General features: G+C 34.2%; 1 protein-coding gene across 1 annotated transcript in view; it reads left to right on the top strand.

The window, feature by feature from the left end:
• Positions 1-18,208, top strand: part of ZNF622 (zinc finger protein 622) — a 29,441-nt gene extending 11,233 nt beyond the window's left edge. The window contains exons 5-6 of the mRNA XM_051969867.1: positions 7,844-7,987; positions 17,498-18,208. Of these exons, the coding sequence (XP_051825827.1) occupies positions 7,844-7,987; positions 17,498-17,625 (272 nt within the window). The 3' untranslated portion in view covers positions 17,626-18,208. The remainder of the gene's footprint in view (positions 1-7,843; positions 7,988-17,497) is intronic.
• Positions 18,209-18,451: the final 243 nt, after the last annotated feature.

The following is an 18,451-nucleotide window of genomic DNA, read 5'->3' as shown; positions in this document are numbered from 1 at the left end:
CTGATCTTCCCACTGTTTCTCATAGTATGTTCCCTCCCCCATTTCCATGCCTCTGCTTTGATATTTGTTATACCTGTGCAGTGCCCACTGACTTCCCCTTTGCCCCTAGAATCCTTGTTTTCCTTTGAAATCCAGCTTAAGTGCCACTATTTACATGAAATTTTTCCAAATTCCTTACCACTGGTGTCCTCCCTAAAATGAACTTGTATTTAATTTTTCTGTTTTCTCCTCCAATATAATGTAGACTCCTTGAGGTCAAGGAGTTTTTGCTTGGTACCTGGCTTAGTGCCTGTAGTGTACACACAAACTTGCATACCTATGTGAATATGTACATATACATAAAACATTTTTTGTTTGTTTGTTTGAATGTGCTTGTTAAATTCAGAAGAGGGTCTATGCCTTTTTAATTGTTGTTTCTTCAGCTCCCAAAATAGTGCTCTAACTAATACGCTATTGAGTGTAGTATGTAGCTAGATGACACAGTGGATAGAGTGCAGGGCCTGAAGTCAGGAAGATTGATGCTACTGAGTTCACACCTTTCCCTTAGAAACATGCTAATTGTGTGCACCTGAGCAAGTTACTTGCTCCTGTTTGCCTCAGTTTCCTCATCTGTAAAATGAGCTGGAAAAGGAAATGGCAAACCATTCCAGTGTCTTTGCCAAAAAAGCCCCAAATGAGTTCATAAAGAGATGGACATGACTGAAAATGACTGAACAACGAAAGTATTTTTTTTTAATGGACTTGAACAGACTAGTTTCTTTTTCTTTCCTTCTTTCTTTCTTTTTTTTTAAATTATCTACTAGTTTCTTTTTCTTTTTCTTTTTTAAATTGTCTACCAAGTCTAAGATAGATGCCAAACTATTTAGGGTGTACTTGTTATTTTGACAACTGTATACTTTTTAAAAAAAATTATAACTTTTTATTGACAGAACACATGCCTAGGTAATTTTTTTTACAACATTATCCCTTGCACTCACTTCTGTTCTGACTTTTCCCCTCCCTCCACTCCTTCCCCCAGATGGCAAGCAGTCCCATACATGTTAAATATGTCACGGTATATCCTAGATACAATATATGTATGCAGAATTGAACAGTTCTTTTGCTGCACAAGAAGAGTTGGATTCAGAAGGTAAAAATAACCCGGGAAGAAAAACAAAAATGCAAACAGTTTGCATTCATTTCCCAGTGTCCTTTCTTTGGGTGTAGCTGCTTCTGTCCATCATTGATCAATTGGAACTGAATTAGATCTTCTCTCTCTTTGGACAACTGAGTACTTTTCAAAACTAGCCACCATTTTCTTCCTAGTATGGAAGATCTGACCTAAAATCTTATATTTCAAAGGTACTTTAAGATGTAATTATCCCTAAACACAGTAAAATTTCTTACATAGTTAGTGTATCTTCAAAGAAACTAAGTATACATTACCCCCAAAATACATTAATGGTCTAAATCATCACAGATATCTTACTACACCCATGTCTATTTTCAGTGTGAACCAGCATTTTTGCTTTGTACACTGGATTATTTTAAATACTAGATTTAAGAATAAATGAAGAAAATTGTGGCTGTTTTTCAAAAGTTTACAGTTATTTTGTTATTTTTTTTGGGGGGGGGTGCAGTTAGGGTTAAGTGATATGTCCAGGACAGCTAGTAAATATTAAATATCCGAGGACAGATTTGAACTCAGGTCCTGCTGACTTCAGGGCTGGTGCTCTATCCACTGTGCCATCTAGTTGCGTCTCTCTAAGGAAGAAAATCATAAGATAACTATATGATTAGTTTATCTATGTTTGTGTGGTTATGAGTATGAGTTTATTTCAGGCAGAATTTAAAATAGGAAAATTATTCAAGTCCTAGTAGAAGTCAATCTTAAAATAGCTTAGACATGAAAAGCCCAATTGTAGAAATTTTCCTTGAAATTTGTCTCTGGGGTTTTTTGGATACCTTTTGATATACTTAATGCTTTTACTAATTTAGTACCTTACAAGGTGTATTTTCAAATTGCATAATATTGTGAGGCACTGTGCCACAGTGCCTCGGGTTGAAAAGGAATTGAAGTCTGTGTTAGAAATGGGCCCTGCTATTTGCCATCCGTATGATTTGAGATAAACCATTCCTTATGAATTAAAACAAAGAGAGTTAGGTTTTAGACTGAAGATCATTGGCTATACTGACAAAAGTATATTATGAGTGGGATTTTTATAATTGGCATTGATTCCTAGACTTCAAGCTGAAAAGGAGCTTAGTGATGTTTAGTTCAAAACTCATTTTACAAATGAGATAGCTGAGGCCTAGAGAGGTTTAGTGTCTTGGCCACAGTCATCCAGGAAGTGAGCAGAAGGCTCAGAATTTGGACCTCTCTTGTCTTTCCATATCTAGCATTTTTCACTTTAGGATCCTTCATGTCATTAAATTAAATAGGTTTATCTCTTAGACTTTTAAAAAAAGGTTATTTGTCAGTAAAAGCAGATCAGCAAATTAGGTGTCTTTTGCTAGGAATAATTATGATAACTTTGCCCCTCAGGTAAAATCTTTGGCCCATTATGACATAAAAGATCTGTAACAGGCCATTTAGGGCCATTTTAATCAAAATAGATGTTTCATACAGATTGTAAGATATTTATTATCACATCTCTTTTTTTGTCATCTTTTTTGAACAGAAATTCACTCTGTATCAGTTCATAAGTGTTTTCTTAAATTTCTCTCAAGTCATTCCCTTCATCATTTCTTCTTTGACGATTGTCTTTTGCTTTCATGTACCATAATTTGTTCAATCATTTTTCAATTGTTGGCTTACTTTGAGTTTCCAGTTCTTTGTCCTTAAAATAAGAATTGCCATAAATATTTTTGTACATTTGAGTCCTTTTCTTCTTTGGCAAAAGTATTTTTGGTTAGCAGTTTTTTTTTGAGTAACATTTTAGGAACCTTTGAGGCATAGTTAAAAATTACTTTTCAGAATGGCTTGACCAATTTATAGTTTCACCAATAGTGCATTAATACACCTGTTTTTCTACATGTTCCAGGATATCAGTTCAATTTTTTCTTAAGTTTGTCAATCTAATGGTTGTTTTACTTTATATTTCTCAAATTTTTAGTCATTTGAAGCAGTTTTTCCATATGACTAGAGGTGGCTTGGATTTCTTCCCTTGAGAACTGCCTGTTTATATCCTTCTCTCATTATTATTTGGGTAATGGCTCTTATACATTTTAAATCAATTCCTTTTGGATCTTGAAAGTAATACCTTTATCAAAGAAATCTAATGGAGATAATAGGGAAATATCTGGTGGTCTTATGGTACAGTGAGAAAGTCCATATTAAAATGTCATTTCAATCAATCTGTCATTTGCAGAAACCATATTAGTTTCCAGTTTGATTCAGATGTTCTTTTTAATAATACCAAGGACTTTAATGGTAAGAACTTCCTTTTCTAGCTTCAGTACCTTTAAGCTGTATTCCCAACAGAAGTATTGGCCAGCAGAGGGCGACAATTCTTACTACACATAGCTTCCAGTGCAGGTTTTTTTGGTTACTTTCTAACAAACATTTGAGAACTTGAATTTAAAGTGTGGAGATTTGTTGCCCATTTTGAACTTCTACTGTATGATTTTAGCCCTCTGATCCTGACTTGAGCTGTTTTGTAGATGCTAAAAAATTTTTTATCCTTCAGTGAGATCTTTTCTGTTTATATCATTTCATTATTAATCAATCATTAATCAAGAAATATTAGTTAATATTTAAATTTAATTAAATTAACATTAATTTAATGTTAATTAATATTAATCATCATTAATAAATAAATAAAACTTACCTTTCTGTAATTTCTAGTGGAAATGACCTAATCCTGAGTCAAATCTACATTACTCATTTTCTTCATGAATTTAATTTTGGGTTGGAGTCATTTGATTGTCACTTGTGCACTTTTAGATTCCACTCTTAGACTCAATCTCATAAGCACTGCCTGGAGATAAAGCATAGTTGTTGCATATGCCTTTTGTTCATTTAATAAGTGCTCATAGTTTGCCCACTTTAGTGGTTATCCCTTGGATGACCTTTTAAATTCCACTTTTGGCTTTTTGCCATTCTGTAAACTCCATTTAGAAGTAAGCTAATTTGTTTGACCATTCCACTGGCATATACTTATTGTCATCCTTCATTATTACTTGGTAAAGCAATGTATATTTGAATTTTTTTTTTGTTTTCAAAAAAATTTTTTTCCGTAAACTTTTGAATTATCATTTAAAATTCATAGTAAGAAAAACTAAAACTCACAATAGTAATTTACAGTGGGAATGATTCTGTCAGCAGTCTGAGATTGCTGTTGGCTAGCCTGAAGCATTGTGGTATTACCAGCTATTTTGCCTTTATCATTTTACTGTGAAAACCTTAAGATTAAAAACTGATGTTAAACATATGTAGCATGAGAGATGACTGTTAAATTCTACTAGTTCTTTACCTTGTATTATTAATTTGCTTTCTATGTAGAATTTATTCAGCTAGTTAACTAAATGGTAGTTGGACATATAAGTGGATCTGACTATGTGCCATTTGGTTACTGTGCTGGGACCTAATGAACAACTTCACACAGGGGAAGTTGACTTTAGCATACAGATACTCAATGTTATAATGAATCTGCTTGTATGAATTAACTTGTTTCTGAAAAAATTCAGGATATCAGAAACTTTGCAAATGCAAACGAATCTGAAAAGTAGTATGTATATAGAATAACAGTAACAGGCTTGTTGATTTGGGTAGTCTAGGAGTATTGAAAACCAGTAGTAGCTCTTACTTTCGCTAAAGCCATTTGCTTTTGGAATAATATAATCTTGTCATTGCTTTAGGATATCCAGCAGATGGTGCTATGTCTTCACTTTGAAAGGTTCTGTAAAATCCTGTGTCTTGAATCTAAAAGTTGTGTAATATTTTTTATTTTGCTGTTGATCACACACTTTAATGAGTTAAAGTTATTAACTAGGCAGATGAAATAACAGATTCAGAATATCAATGGTTTCTTTTTTGTGAATATCATAATATATAAATATTTTCTTCTATTTCATTTAATAAGCGCTAGTGAAATGTCTGTTCTTAACACTGAGAGAGATGTGAGGATAAAAACTACAGTCATTGCCCACAAAGACCTTCTAGGCTGGTAGGAGAGATTAGAAAGGTTCAAAAGAAAATTAATATTATAGTTAGGCTCACAATTTATGTAGATATTCACTTGAGGAAGTGGTTTTACAAGTGATCAAAGGTTATCTGCAACTTCTTTGTCAAGAGGAGATATATGTGTGTGCACATGCATGTATACCCATATATTCTTATTTACATGATTTTCTGATCCAGTGACATTGGTCATATTTTTGAATTAGAGAGATCGCCATTATATAAAGAAAAAGATGATACAAAAAAGACATGGAAATTAATTGATACAGCATGAAGTAAACAAAACTAGAACAATTTATACTATAACATCAGTATAAAAATGAACAATCTTGAAGACAGTTTATAAACTGATGAAGAGTGAAACAAGCAGAATAATTTCAACAATAACAACAGATGTATAAAAACAAACAGCTTTGAAAACTCTTCAGAATAAAGATCAATGCAATGGCTATTTGTGATTCCATCGTACTGATGATGAAATTTACGCTACCCATTATAGATAGATGAATTTAAGATAAAGAACTAAATAGTTGCAGATAACCTTTGATCACTTGTAAAACCACTTCCTCAAGTGAATATCTACATAAATTGTGAGCCTAACTATAATATTAATTTTCTTTTGAACCTTTCTAATCTCTCCTACCAGCCTAGAAGGTCTTTGTGGGCAATGACTGTAGTTTTTATCCTCACATCTCTCTCAGTGTTAAGAGCAGACATTTCACTAGTGCTTACAAAATGAATTAGAAGAAAATATTTATATATTATGATGTTCAGAATATTGATTGGAATAGAAATATATTGATTCACTATACTAACGATTTACTGCTTAATGATCTGAATATAATCACCTGAGCAAACTCAGTACATCCTGACAGAATATCGGAAATGAAAACCACAGCATATAGTCCTGGGATTTCCTGCTAAAGCCTTCTTCAGGCTTCATTTCATATCTTGTCAGTTACATTTTAGTATCTTACAGCTTTACTATTTAACCCTTTTCTTGTCTCTGTAGCTAAAAATCAGTGAAACATACTTCCCTGCTTATTGTCATCAAAAAACTAAATGCCTGCTTTGTGTTGGGATTAAGAATTCAGTGATATATTTTTTTTTTTTTTTTGGTAAGAACCATAATTTTCATTTATTTATTTATATGTTTTTTATTATAGCTTTTTATTGACAAAACATATGCATGGGTAGTTTTTCATCACTGACCCTTGCAAAAACTTCTGCTCCAACTTTTCCCTTCCTTCCCTTCACCTTCCCTAAATGGGCAGGTAGTCGCATACATGTTAAATATGTTAAATAAATATAATTGTACATATTTATACAGTTATCTTGCTGGACAAGAAAAAATTGGATTTAGAAAGAAGGTAAAAATAACCTGGGAAGAAAAACAATAGTAGAATGAGCAAGATGGTACAAGCCCTGCCCTTATTCCTTAGATTCCTTCTTTATAATTTGTAGGGCTGTTTGTTGGGTTACATGCTATAAATTGCTACTCAGTTTATCATTGTACTGATGGATGCTGGCACATATTTAAAACTTTTTTTGATTAGCAGTCTAGAGCCAGGAGTCTAAGAGGTCATATAACCTAGCTTCCTCATTTTACAGATAAGGAAATTTAGGCCCAGGTGAGGTAAGGGTCAGTGTGACTCAAGGTCACATTGAAAGTGATCTTCATATTAGGATTTAAACTCAGGTCTTCTAACTTCAGTCACTGGGTGTAATGGGCTGAGGCTGGAGTTGATGCACTGAGGTCCCAAGCACGTGAGGCTAAATAGTAATTGGACTATACTCTATTAATATATAAGTTTGGAGAAAGAATGGCCCCCGCCCACTCTTTGTGCAAGTCCTGATGTGTTGTATAGGAAATGACGATTTTGGTTGGTGGAGGCAGGGGGGCGGAGAAGGAAGTGGAAAGAGAGACTGCTGGCTGGCGTCTTGTTGCAGCTGCACATATTGCTGTCACAACCTCCCTTCACCTCCGATTCCCCTTCACCTTCGATCCTTCTTTACCTTCACTAAGAATAAAGATCGACAATTTTCCCCTAACCTGAATTCCTGACTCTGGCTGATTTTAAAGTATGTAGTCATCACAACTGGGTGGTTCTTCTGCTCCCTCCCTCCCCCAAGATCCCACCACCTCAAATACACGTGCCTATCACAAGGTATACTGAAAGTGACAGGATTCTATATTAATCAGTCATCTTTTATTCTGGTTCAGTATTGGTTTCCTTTATTTAGGAGTTGATTTTCCATCTTTGACATTAACTGAATATGTCAGTTTATACTTTTTTTCCATTTTTAAAATAAGGCAGTAATTTACTTGCCCCATTCTAACTGGTTAGTGGCTGTGGGAGTTTTTTGGGAATAGTTAACTTCTATATTATCAACTGTTGTTTTTTTCATTTACTCAGTGACTTCTGATACTAGGGGGTGTGTGTGTGTGTGTGTGTGTGTGTGTGTGTGTGTGTGTGCGCGCATTTGGCTTTCTGAGGTCCTGCTTTTATTTTGCATACTCCTTCCTCTTTTGTTTAGCAGACATAGAACTCTTATCTCTTTTCCATCCATATCTAAGCCTGGCTTATTTAAGCTTTGTTCCATAGCTTTATGCTGTATTGCTTTAAGAGATTGTATTGTTGTCCTCAGCTCTGGGATTATAAAATGCTTCTTAATCTACAGGTGCCAGAGTCGGTCATCGCTCCTTGATGAGGTATTACAAACAACGGTTTGGTTTGTCAAGAGCCATTACTACTGCCAAAAATCAGAAAGCAGTGGGCAGGGTGCTCCAGCAATACAGAGCACTGGGATGGACAGGAAGCACAGGTATGTGGTGTGATGAAAGCAAAAAAATATGAAGAAGACTTATATTTCTGGGAAGGGTCATTGGTTAATTCTTTTCATAGTATGGTACTAGAATTTCCCTAGAGAAAAATGTGTCATCATCAATAGCATCCATTTTAGGCTGAGTTTATTAAAAGCCAGCAAAGAATGTTTTATTTGGGAGGAAAATTCAGCTTCAGATCCAGCAGGATTAAGGACAGGCATTTTTGGTAAACATTCTGTATATAATTAAATAGCTTTAAACCCTGTAGAGACTGTTACTAGTTGTCCTCCATGTATTTCCTTTGTACAGAGAAAAATAATTCTATAGAGAAACAATTATAACTTTAATTCTAGTTAGCTGTCTCCTAAGTGTGAATTACTGGTTGTAAGGAGACCCAGGTAAGAAATTGGAATTCATCATGCATTGAAAAAATAATGCAAGCCATATATCTAAGTCAGTATAAATATCTGAATGCGTAGCATTGCTTTTATATCCATGTTACTGAAGAGACACAGGTTATGATAGAAACAACCTTAATTAGCATAGGGGTGGTAAAATGAGTTTTGTTTACAGATGAATCTCAATTACAGAGGTCCCTTACTCTGTTTTTGGAAGTAACAAACTGAGTAACAGCTACTGAATTTTAAAACTCTGGTCCCTGCCCTCAGGGTAGAAAGGTTTTAATTCATAAAGTCTTGTAGAAGGACCTCTAGCCTGGTTTCCATCTGTGAAGTTGATTCTGATTGAAGCACAGAGTCAGGTAGTTTTAGCAGCCAGTACATTCTTTTCTGTAGAAGGAGAAATGGACTTGGAAAATAGAGGTGAGAGGATCTGAGTTCAGTCCCATCTTTGCCATCTGATAACTTGTGCAGCTAGAGGTAGAACATTGAAACTCTGAATTATAACACCAATTTGCTAGGTTTGTTGTGGGGATCTGTGATACCATGTACATACAAAAAAAAAAAAACCCATAAATCATAAAATTACCATAAATAGGATTTTTGTAATCTTATTCAAAAGCATATGATTGACTTCTAGTAAGATAGCCCTTCCCATTTCAAAACATATTTTCTTTCAAAAAAGAAAATCAAATAAAATATTGAAAACAAAACACATGATGGAAAGGAAAGAACCAATCCGAGGGAAAATTGAACTGGGGTGTGGGTGCTAGAAGACCAAAAAAATTGAATAATCAAAAATAGTCCCTGGTACAGTGAGTCTGTACTGTCAAATTTTGGTTTTGTTTTTTAAAAATAATTATGCTAAAACCCCAAAAGGCAAAATACTCAAGAAGACTCTAAGACTTACTGGATGAAAAAAACAAAGGAAATTAAGATTTGTTTTAAAAGACTTGGATAGTTGAGAACAGGTAGAAAAACTACCTAAAATAGTAGACTTTGGAAAATGATTGGCCTCAATGAAATCTCAAAATAAGCCCAAAAGTCATTAAGATGAAAAGAACACCTGAGACCTCTACAAAGTTAAAGCATCTTACCTTGAAGATGGAATTATTGTTTTTTTAGAACAACATGAAATAAAAAGCCTAAATACTGTAACAGAGGAAATCCAAAAGTACAGATTAATAGCATTGCTCAAAGTTAGTAACCTCTAGGCCCAATTCACTCAGAAGTCAAATTCTAGAAGACCAATAAATAGCCAGTCTTGCAGATACCCAAGAGGAGGTCTTTTATGTACCAAGCTAAATCTTTTAAGTTTTTCCTTGACTGTGAGTAATGAAAAAAAAATGGGTAGAATATAATTGAAATTGGCTTGCTTAACATACTATAACAAATCCTTAAAACTTAGCTTTAACCATTGGTGAAGAAAATAGATTTTCACTAAAGGGAAAATATATTCATGATCCCATCAAATATAAACTAGAGACAGGACATTTGGCCAGTAATTCATCAATTAAAAGAAATGTTTAAAAAGTTAAACTAGATCATTTGGCATAAAAAGGCCAAACATTGATTTATGTGGACTGATAAATAACATGAGTATTTATGAGGGAAGCTTACAATGGGAAGTTGGACAAAAATACACTAGAGTAGGAATTAGAAGAAAGAATAAAATTTTTTCTTGGAAGGCCCTTTGAAGGTCATTCATGGTCAGATAGGGAAGATATGGAGCATCCAGGGTCTTACTCATCTCTGAGGGCAGTTTCCTTTTTGTTTTCTAAATGTGTCTGTAGATCCTTAAGAGGACATTTGGTGCTATCTGCTAAAAAGGAAATTTCTCTAAAGGTTGAAAAGAGTCAGGAAGAGGCAAGGGTGAGGACTTTGGAGGTTTTCTAGTTTAGTCCCCACATTTTAGGAATCAGGACTGAGATCTGGAGGAGTAGAATCTTTGCCTTCAGGACTTGTAGCAGGATTCGTCCTTAGTGCTCTGATTCTGGATCCAAAGCTTCTTTTTACTAGGCCGCCGTCTTAATTGGATTGGGATCTTAACATCTCAAGCCAAGAAAAGGGTTTGTTGAGGTGAGCGGAGGTTGGAGGTTGGAGGTTGTTATAATTATTCAGTATTACAAACTTACCTAGGCTGAATAAATAAGAAAATAAAAACCATTTTCTTGGAAGTCTCAGCTTTGGTTGGATCATTAAGAAATAAATTTATGTGCAAAGTAAATGGATCAGCCATATTTTGGGGCATCCTAGAAGAGGTGATGAGTAGAAAGGAGGAAAAACATTTTTTGGGTTGGATACTGAGTTCAGTGGCTTTGTAACAAAAGAGGTGAGGTTTAACTTCTGAAACTGGGCAAGGAAAGGATTAAAACAAAAAAAGGGATGATGCTAGCTAGCATTGATATGTATAGTGCTTTCTGGTTTGTTCTTATTGTTACCATTTTACAGATGAGGAAGTGGGTCTGAGAAATGTTAAGTGACATCCTGAAACACACAACTAGTAAATGTCTGAGGCAAAGTAATTTTCTCAGGTCTCTGTGACTCTAAGATAGCTGCTTTAACCACTGTGTTTCCCTGGAGACTTAGAGAATAACAATAAAAAAGTGCATTCAGGGTATCTACACTTGAAAGAAGTAGCCTGTGAAAGGAAACTGGAATCAAATTGGTAAAGGCAAAATTTCAGGGACTCTTGTACTGGTTTTAAAGGTGAAAAATATAAGTCTTTACAGAAAATAGCTTTAAATTGCCTATGAAATGATAGGGTGGATCAAGAACACAGAACCTGAAGATTTTATATATACAGGAAACCCATATAAAACATAAAGGCACATAGTTAAATTGAGGAACTAGGATAAAATTTTATATACTCCTTTTTTTTTTTTTTTTTTTTTTTTGGTATTAGTTGGATGGTTATTCATGATTTCAAATGAGGCAGTATAAAAATTGAAAAATAGGTACTATCAAGAGTTAAAAATATGGAATCTATTTTATGGTTAAAGGTCCTTTGCTAGTGGCATTATTATTAAATATTTGTTGATGCAACTAGATGATGCAGTGGAAAGAACACTGGGCCTGCATTCTGGAAGATCTGAATTCAGATGTGTCCTTTAGACACTTTCTATTGTTCACTCTTGGGAAGTCACTTAACTTCTTTTTGTCTTACTTTCCTCATCTGTAAAATGGGAATGATAATAGCACCTACCTCACAGGTTCGTTGTGAAGATCAAATGAGATAATTATTGTTATGTGCTTAAATACCGTGTCTTGCAATAGTAAGTACTATAAAATACTTATTCCCTTCTCCATAAATGTATGTTCACCAAGTGGCATTAACAGCTAACTAAAAGGCTAAAAGATAATATAAGAATTTAATAAATTTAAACTAGATCAGTGAAAACCATGTGCATTGCTCACAAAATTTTGAGAAGTCTCTTTATTACAGTGGTCTGTTAGATAGGGGCATTAGCCCCTTGGGTCTGAGGCATAATCCCAGGAAATTGTAATGAGCGAGCCGGAGGATAAGAAAATGTCATTTCACCTTCCACTTGAGATTATCTCCAATACAACTGCAACTCTTTCTTCATTTATGATCATCAGTACTTTTCTGATCTCTGGCTTTCTATGAATAAACAAACTTCCTTCAGGGTTGTTATACTGTAATATAACCAGGACATCTGCAGCAATGTCTGTGCAGGCAAAACAAAAAACAAATCTCCCCCTGCTTTGTATCCTAGTGTATCCTGCAGCAGATACCCTGGTAGGGGCCTAAGAAAATCTCTGTTCACTTTCTTTCATTTTTAGTTGCCTAGCATAAACAAATATGAACTATGATTTGTTTCATAGACTCATTATTACATTATCTTTGCCTCTTTCTCAAATACATAACTCTTAAAATTTGTCTATTTCTGGGAACCACCAATCTTTGAACTAAACACCCAGGTTCCAAATTTTATTGTGATCCTCAACTACTTCCTCTCCTTTTGTATAACCAGTTGTCAGATTATTTCCATTCCCATGATTTCTTTCTCATGAATCTCTTCTCTGTTTCACAGCCACCAACTTCATTCAATCTGGGTAGCTATATGGTACAGCAGATATGGTACAGAACTGGGAGTTCAAGCTATTTACCATATAATGCTAGGTGTTATCATCTCTTGACTCTATTATTGCAATAATCTAACTAGCTTTTCTATTTCAAATCTATCCCTATTTTAGTCCATCTTCTACAGAGTTGCTAGAATAATTTTGCTAATGTACAAGTCTGACCATGTTTCTTCTTTACTTATTAAACTCTAGAATTTCCCTGTTGACTCTTGTGATCAGATATTTTATCTGTGTCTTAAAAGTCTACGATTGTATTTTAGAATGTGTATTAATACAGTGGTATGTGTATATAATCTATAAACAAACTTCATGTATTTAGGATATATGCTAAAATTTTTGTGTGCACATTTAGAAAATTCGGGTACCACTTTCTTATCATGAGAAATTATGGTCTTAATATTAAAACCAGAGGCTGAAGCAAAGAAAGAAAATTAAAGACTAATATTACTAAATTTTCACTTGATGTAAAATTATTTTAAAATTTGGCAGACTGCAGCAATATATTCTTAAAATTATTCCTTGTGACTTAGTTGGATTTATGCCAAGGGGATACACGTATGATAGTTCAAGTTTAGGAAAACCCTTGGCATAATTACTTTATAAATAACACATGTGATTATAATCAGTAGAAGCAGAAGCAGGATTCCAAAAAAGGTCGCTTTTTTCCTTTTTTTTTTTTTTAATTAAAAGGCTAAAATGATAATAGGAAGAGTAAGGCTTTTGGTAAATATGATCAAAAGCTTGTACCTAAAACAAAAAATTTTTTGTATAAGAAGATGAAGTAAGAGGTGTCCTTTCTTTTACTGTTATTATTGCTGTTATTAATTATTAATAACCATGTTTTCATTAATAACTAATTAGTTGTTGCTAACAGTAGCTAAATTTATATAGTACTTACTGTGTGCCATACATTATGCTAAACATATTATAATTCTTATCTCATTTGATTTTCACAACAACCCTGTGGGAGATTGGTGCTAGTATTATTATTTTCATTTTTCAGAGAAGCAAACTTGAAGCAGATGTTAAGGGACTTGCCAAGGATCACACAGCTAGTTAGTTTCTGAAACTGGATTTGAACAAGCCTTGAACTAGGCTTGGTATTTTATCCACTGTCACCTAGCTGCACCATTATTATTGTTATTATTTAATAAAATATCAAAATACTAATGATAGCCATAAGACAAGGAAAATAGTGGAATAAAAATCAATTTTAAAAAGAGATAAGACTGGATTGTTTACTTTGGAGATTGTAGAGAAAGCAAGAGATGATTTTGGAGGTGGAATTGAAAAGATTTTTCAACTAATTTACTGCATATGCTGTACAGATAGTAGAGATTTCAGGGATGGCTCTGAGGCTTCAAATTTGGGTGATTATAAAATTGATGATAACCTCAGCAGAAATAGAGAACCTAGGAAGAAAGAAACTGGTTTTGTGGGGAAAATCATGAATTTTATTTTCAACACATTGAGCTGGAGGTTCCAGAGAACATTTATTTGGAAATGTAAGATAGGCAGGCAGTGATTTCTTCCTTAGAAAGAGATTAGGGCTGGATCTATGTATCTGTGAATGTAAACTGCAGAAAGGTGATAACTGAATCTGTGGGAGTTGATGAGATCACAGATGGATGAATGAAATGTATGAAAAGGCATTTAAGTGTTTAGCATATGCCAAGCACTATTGTAATCTTTAGGGATACAAATAGAAAAATAAGATGGTTGCTGCTGTCAGGATGCACACAGCACATAAGAAAAGAGGGCTCTGATTTAGGGAGGATGAAGAGACATAAGGGTCTTAAAGGAGCACCAGTAGGTTAGATGATGCCAAGGGAAAACAAACTATTGGGAAAAGATTTGACAGGAACCTCTGAGAAAATTGAAAAATAGTAGAGGGTGTCATCACAATGCAAATTATGAGTAGGTAGGACAGATGAAAGTACTTGTTGATGATAATTCATATGGGTTTATAGTTCAGTTTGGTATATTTTGGTACAAATGGGACCTTTAAATGTGTTGATGACTTCCTTGAAATATAGATCCAGTAGTGAAGATGTTAGGTAAAACTTTTTTCCCACAATTAGAAATTCCTTTTTAGAACAGTTAACTTCACTGACAGTATTTTAGTGCTGGTCTATTCATAGCCCCTTCAGTATTGAATAGTTTCATTTTTTCTAATTATCTTTGCTAGTTTAACATATGGATATACCTGAGATATAATTTGCATATGGTGTTTGATGATTTGCATTATTTTGAAAACTGTTGATTCATTTCCTCTGATCCCTTACTTACCATTGAGGAACAACTTTAGTCAGTTTTCAGTAGATTTTGGACATAAGCCATCTAGAAGGTGAAGTGGATATAGTATTGGTCCTGGAGTCAGGAAGATTCAAGCACAAATCCAGCCTTAGGCACTTAGTAGATGTGTAACGCTAAGCAAATCACTTAATCTCTATCTCAGTTTCCTCATCTGAAAAATGAGAATAATACCACTTAACTTCTAGGGTTGTTGGGAAGAATAAACGAGATCATTATTGTAAAGTATTTAGCACAGCATATGATACATGGTAAGTGTGGTATGAGATGTGTCTGATGCAAAAATTTTTTCCTCCAATCTATATTTTTCTTATTCTAGCTACAGTGTGTTTGTGTGTGTAAGAAGACTTAAACTATATAAAAATGCAGTTGTCTTTTAATTTCTGCTATTCTCTTTTCTGATTATAACTTCTCCTAGCCATTGTTGTGAAAGATGACTTGTCATTATTTTCTTAATTTTTATGTGACTTTTTATATTTGTCATTTAAATAGTATAAAATAGACTAAAACCAGTTTTCTTATTTTATTTAAAAAAACCTTTCTAAATTACCTAGCACTTCCTGTCAAATAATGTTATACTCATTTGCTTTGTTTTTTTTTTTTTTCCTTTTCTAATCTGTGTACACTGATGTATCAGCTTTTTTTTTTTAACCAGTACTATATAATTTTGATAATTACTGCTTTGTAACATGAGATCTTGGAATGTATCCTTTTGCCTCTCAACTTTTTTTTTAAATTTTTTTGCCATTATTTCTCTTGAAATTCTTCAACTTTTTTACTTAAGTATGAACTTTTCTATTTTGTATGGCTCTATAAAAGTATCTGTCTCTCATACTGTTAGAGGAACCACTGTGGGTGTCATCTTCCAATTCTTCTTTTAAGCTTGTAAATATAATCACCTGACACCTTGTTTCTCCCTCCACAATATCTTTCACATTCATCTTTTCTCTGCTCACGTAGTCACAGTCCTCATTCAGTCCCTCCTCATCATCTCTCACTTGGACTGTTGTAGGGCCTCTAGGTTGGTCTTACTAATCCAGGTATCTTTGGTCTGTCCAGTCCTATACACAGCTACCAAAAGATTGTCCTAAAGCATGGGTTTTGACCATAAATAGTATTTTCCTATTCAGTTAATTGTATCTGTAGAATCAAATATAAACCCCCTCTTTGAGATTTAAATCTTTAAAATCTTGACTCTGATCTGCCTTTCTAGCTCACTATACATTCCTTTTTTTCATGCAGTCTTCTAATCAGTCTCACTTTACTGTTTCTCCCACAAATCACTCCATTTCTCATCTCAGTGTTCCTCATCTGAAAAATGAGATAGCACCTAACTGCCAGGGTTGTTTTGTTTTTAGGAATGTTGAGGGGTGTGTGTGGGGTGTGTGTGTAGGGAAGGATAGAGAGAAAGGGGGTAATTAAAAGTTAAAGGGGGAGACTCCTGAAGAAGTAGAGAGGGAAGGAGAAAAAGTGACATAAGGAAAAAAGTTGACACTTGTATGTAAGACAGGTGGGTCATTTTCTCCTAGTTGATTGAAAAGATAAAGGTATGTTACAACACAATGCATTTTTTTAACCCTAAAAAGTTGATGAAAGGGAATTATATTAAAGCATCACTTCTTGAAAAGTTAGGTTTTTTTTATATTTTATTCAGAGTTATAGAATGTGGAGAGAACCTCCTACTCTGAATTTCTAATTTGTCTTTTTTTTTAATCTGGCATACCTTTACTCAGTGGAGTGTGAGTGTGTGTATGTGTGTGTATGCGCACGTGCATGTGAGTGCATACGTGTGTGAGTGTTAGTGTAGCATATTCATGTCTGGGGATCTTGGAATGTGTTACACTTTGATTAATGTATAAGTAGTAGGTGCCATATGAGCAAGAGATTTAAATTTGCTTTACCTACACTTCCTTTTAAGTCTTATTTTCTAACAGAGATCACCATCTTAAATTTATTTTGCCTAGTGACTTTCCTTGAGATGTCTAGATGATGAAGAGAGAAAAACAGACAGTGAGAGACTGTTTAAAGCACCAGGGTAAACTTTAAAGTGCTTAGAACTGTCTTTCACCTTATGGAAATGCACAAATAGCCTTTACATTTTTTAATGATACTATTATATGCTCACTTGTATTTAAAAAAAAAAAAATTGTAGGTCCTGCTCTTGGGGGCTATTTGATAAAAGTCCCTCTTGTTTTTGTGAGTCTTCTTGGTTTTCTAAGAGATCAGGACAAAGCCAACAACAGAAGTTGCCAGATTATCTGCTTGCAATTGTTTTTTAAAAAAAGAGTTCTGCTGATTTGCCTGTTTTGCAAAATTAGTTGTCTTTAGTTATTGAGTGAGAATTTCAAGCAAGTGAAAAGGCTAAGTGAGGAGTAACCTTTTTGATTGCTTGGAAAGCTCTGGGCAATTAAAATCAGTTTTAAAATATCACACTACTAACATACATGCAGTTTTCTTATTCTGCTGGAATTCATAAGTTACAAAGTCATTTGTTTATAGCAAAGACTGATTTCATATCTTCCTCATGGGAAATTACTTCTTCTAGTAGGCACTTTCTGTGCCTTCTTTGCATCTTTAAGGGTATGACTGCTTTTATAAGCACCATAAGAACTGAATTTTGCACTGAACAGTTTTTCTTTGCAACTGATAATACTTAGTTATTCTTTCTTTGCTTTGTGTTTTTATTCACAGGAGCCACTCTTCTGCGAGAGCGTGACATGCAGTATGTCCAGAGGATGAAGTCAAAATGGATGTTAAAGACAGGAATGAGCAACAATGCCACAAAACAGATGCATTATAGGGCTCAAGTGAGGTTTTAAGTGACCTTTGGCAGTGTTGGAGGGTAGGGTTCAGTGCAATCTCATCACTTCAGAAGTTCCTGATTTGTCTGAGAATCTTGATGTCTGATGGTGTGATAAACCTCCTCAACTGCTATTGCACTATTCCCCCCCACCACTTTTACCTATCATAATACTGAAAATCATCCAGTTTTCAAATGTCATCTCTGTCAAATTCTAAGAGCTTTATATGTACAGAATGAAATGTGCTCGAGTGATCACTGTACTCAGTAACATGTATTAGTTTGGCAGTTGGCTTATGCTTTTAGATAACTTTATGTATCAGAGAGCAGTATATCCAATGAAAGAAATGATTGAGAGACTTTCAAGATGACTTGTCAAATCCAATCTTAGTTTAACTTCTAAAACAACAGTTTTTCACATCATGGTGTGGTGGAATTACCTGTGTGCCATCTACGGCAGTTTTGAGACTTATAATTTCTATGAAGAGAATTGGACTTTTCACCTCTCCATAAAGTTTGTATGACTATCTCTGCTGGTGCTGAGATAAAACTGCACTGTGTAGTTTCATTAAACTAGAACATCTTTGAGGAGGCATTTCAAACTTTTTTGCTTACAGAGTTTTCATTTCTATAGCTCATCTTAAAATAGGTGACAATACTATATGTACCAAAGCCTTTTGAACATTGGAAGCTAACGACGGTTTTTCCCTCAAACCTTCACTAATGTGGTACATCCCAAGTGGAAAGTACAAGTATCATTTCTAATTTTTATTTTCGAAAGAAATCTTTGCTTTAGAAAATAGGTGTGGTTGTCTTCAACCAAAATCTTAATTCAGACAATTCAT

Source organism: Antechinus flavipes, chromosome 1 (genome assembly GCF_016432865.1).
Source record: "Antechinus flavipes isolate AdamAnt ecotype Samford, QLD, Australia chromosome 1, AdamAnt_v2, whole genome shotgun sequence".
Lineage (NCBI taxonomy): Eukaryota > Metazoa > Chordata > Mammalia > Dasyuromorphia > Dasyuridae > Antechinus > Antechinus flavipes.
Note: the sequence above shows the minus strand (reverse complement) of the source record. Positions and strands in the feature narration are given on the sequence as shown.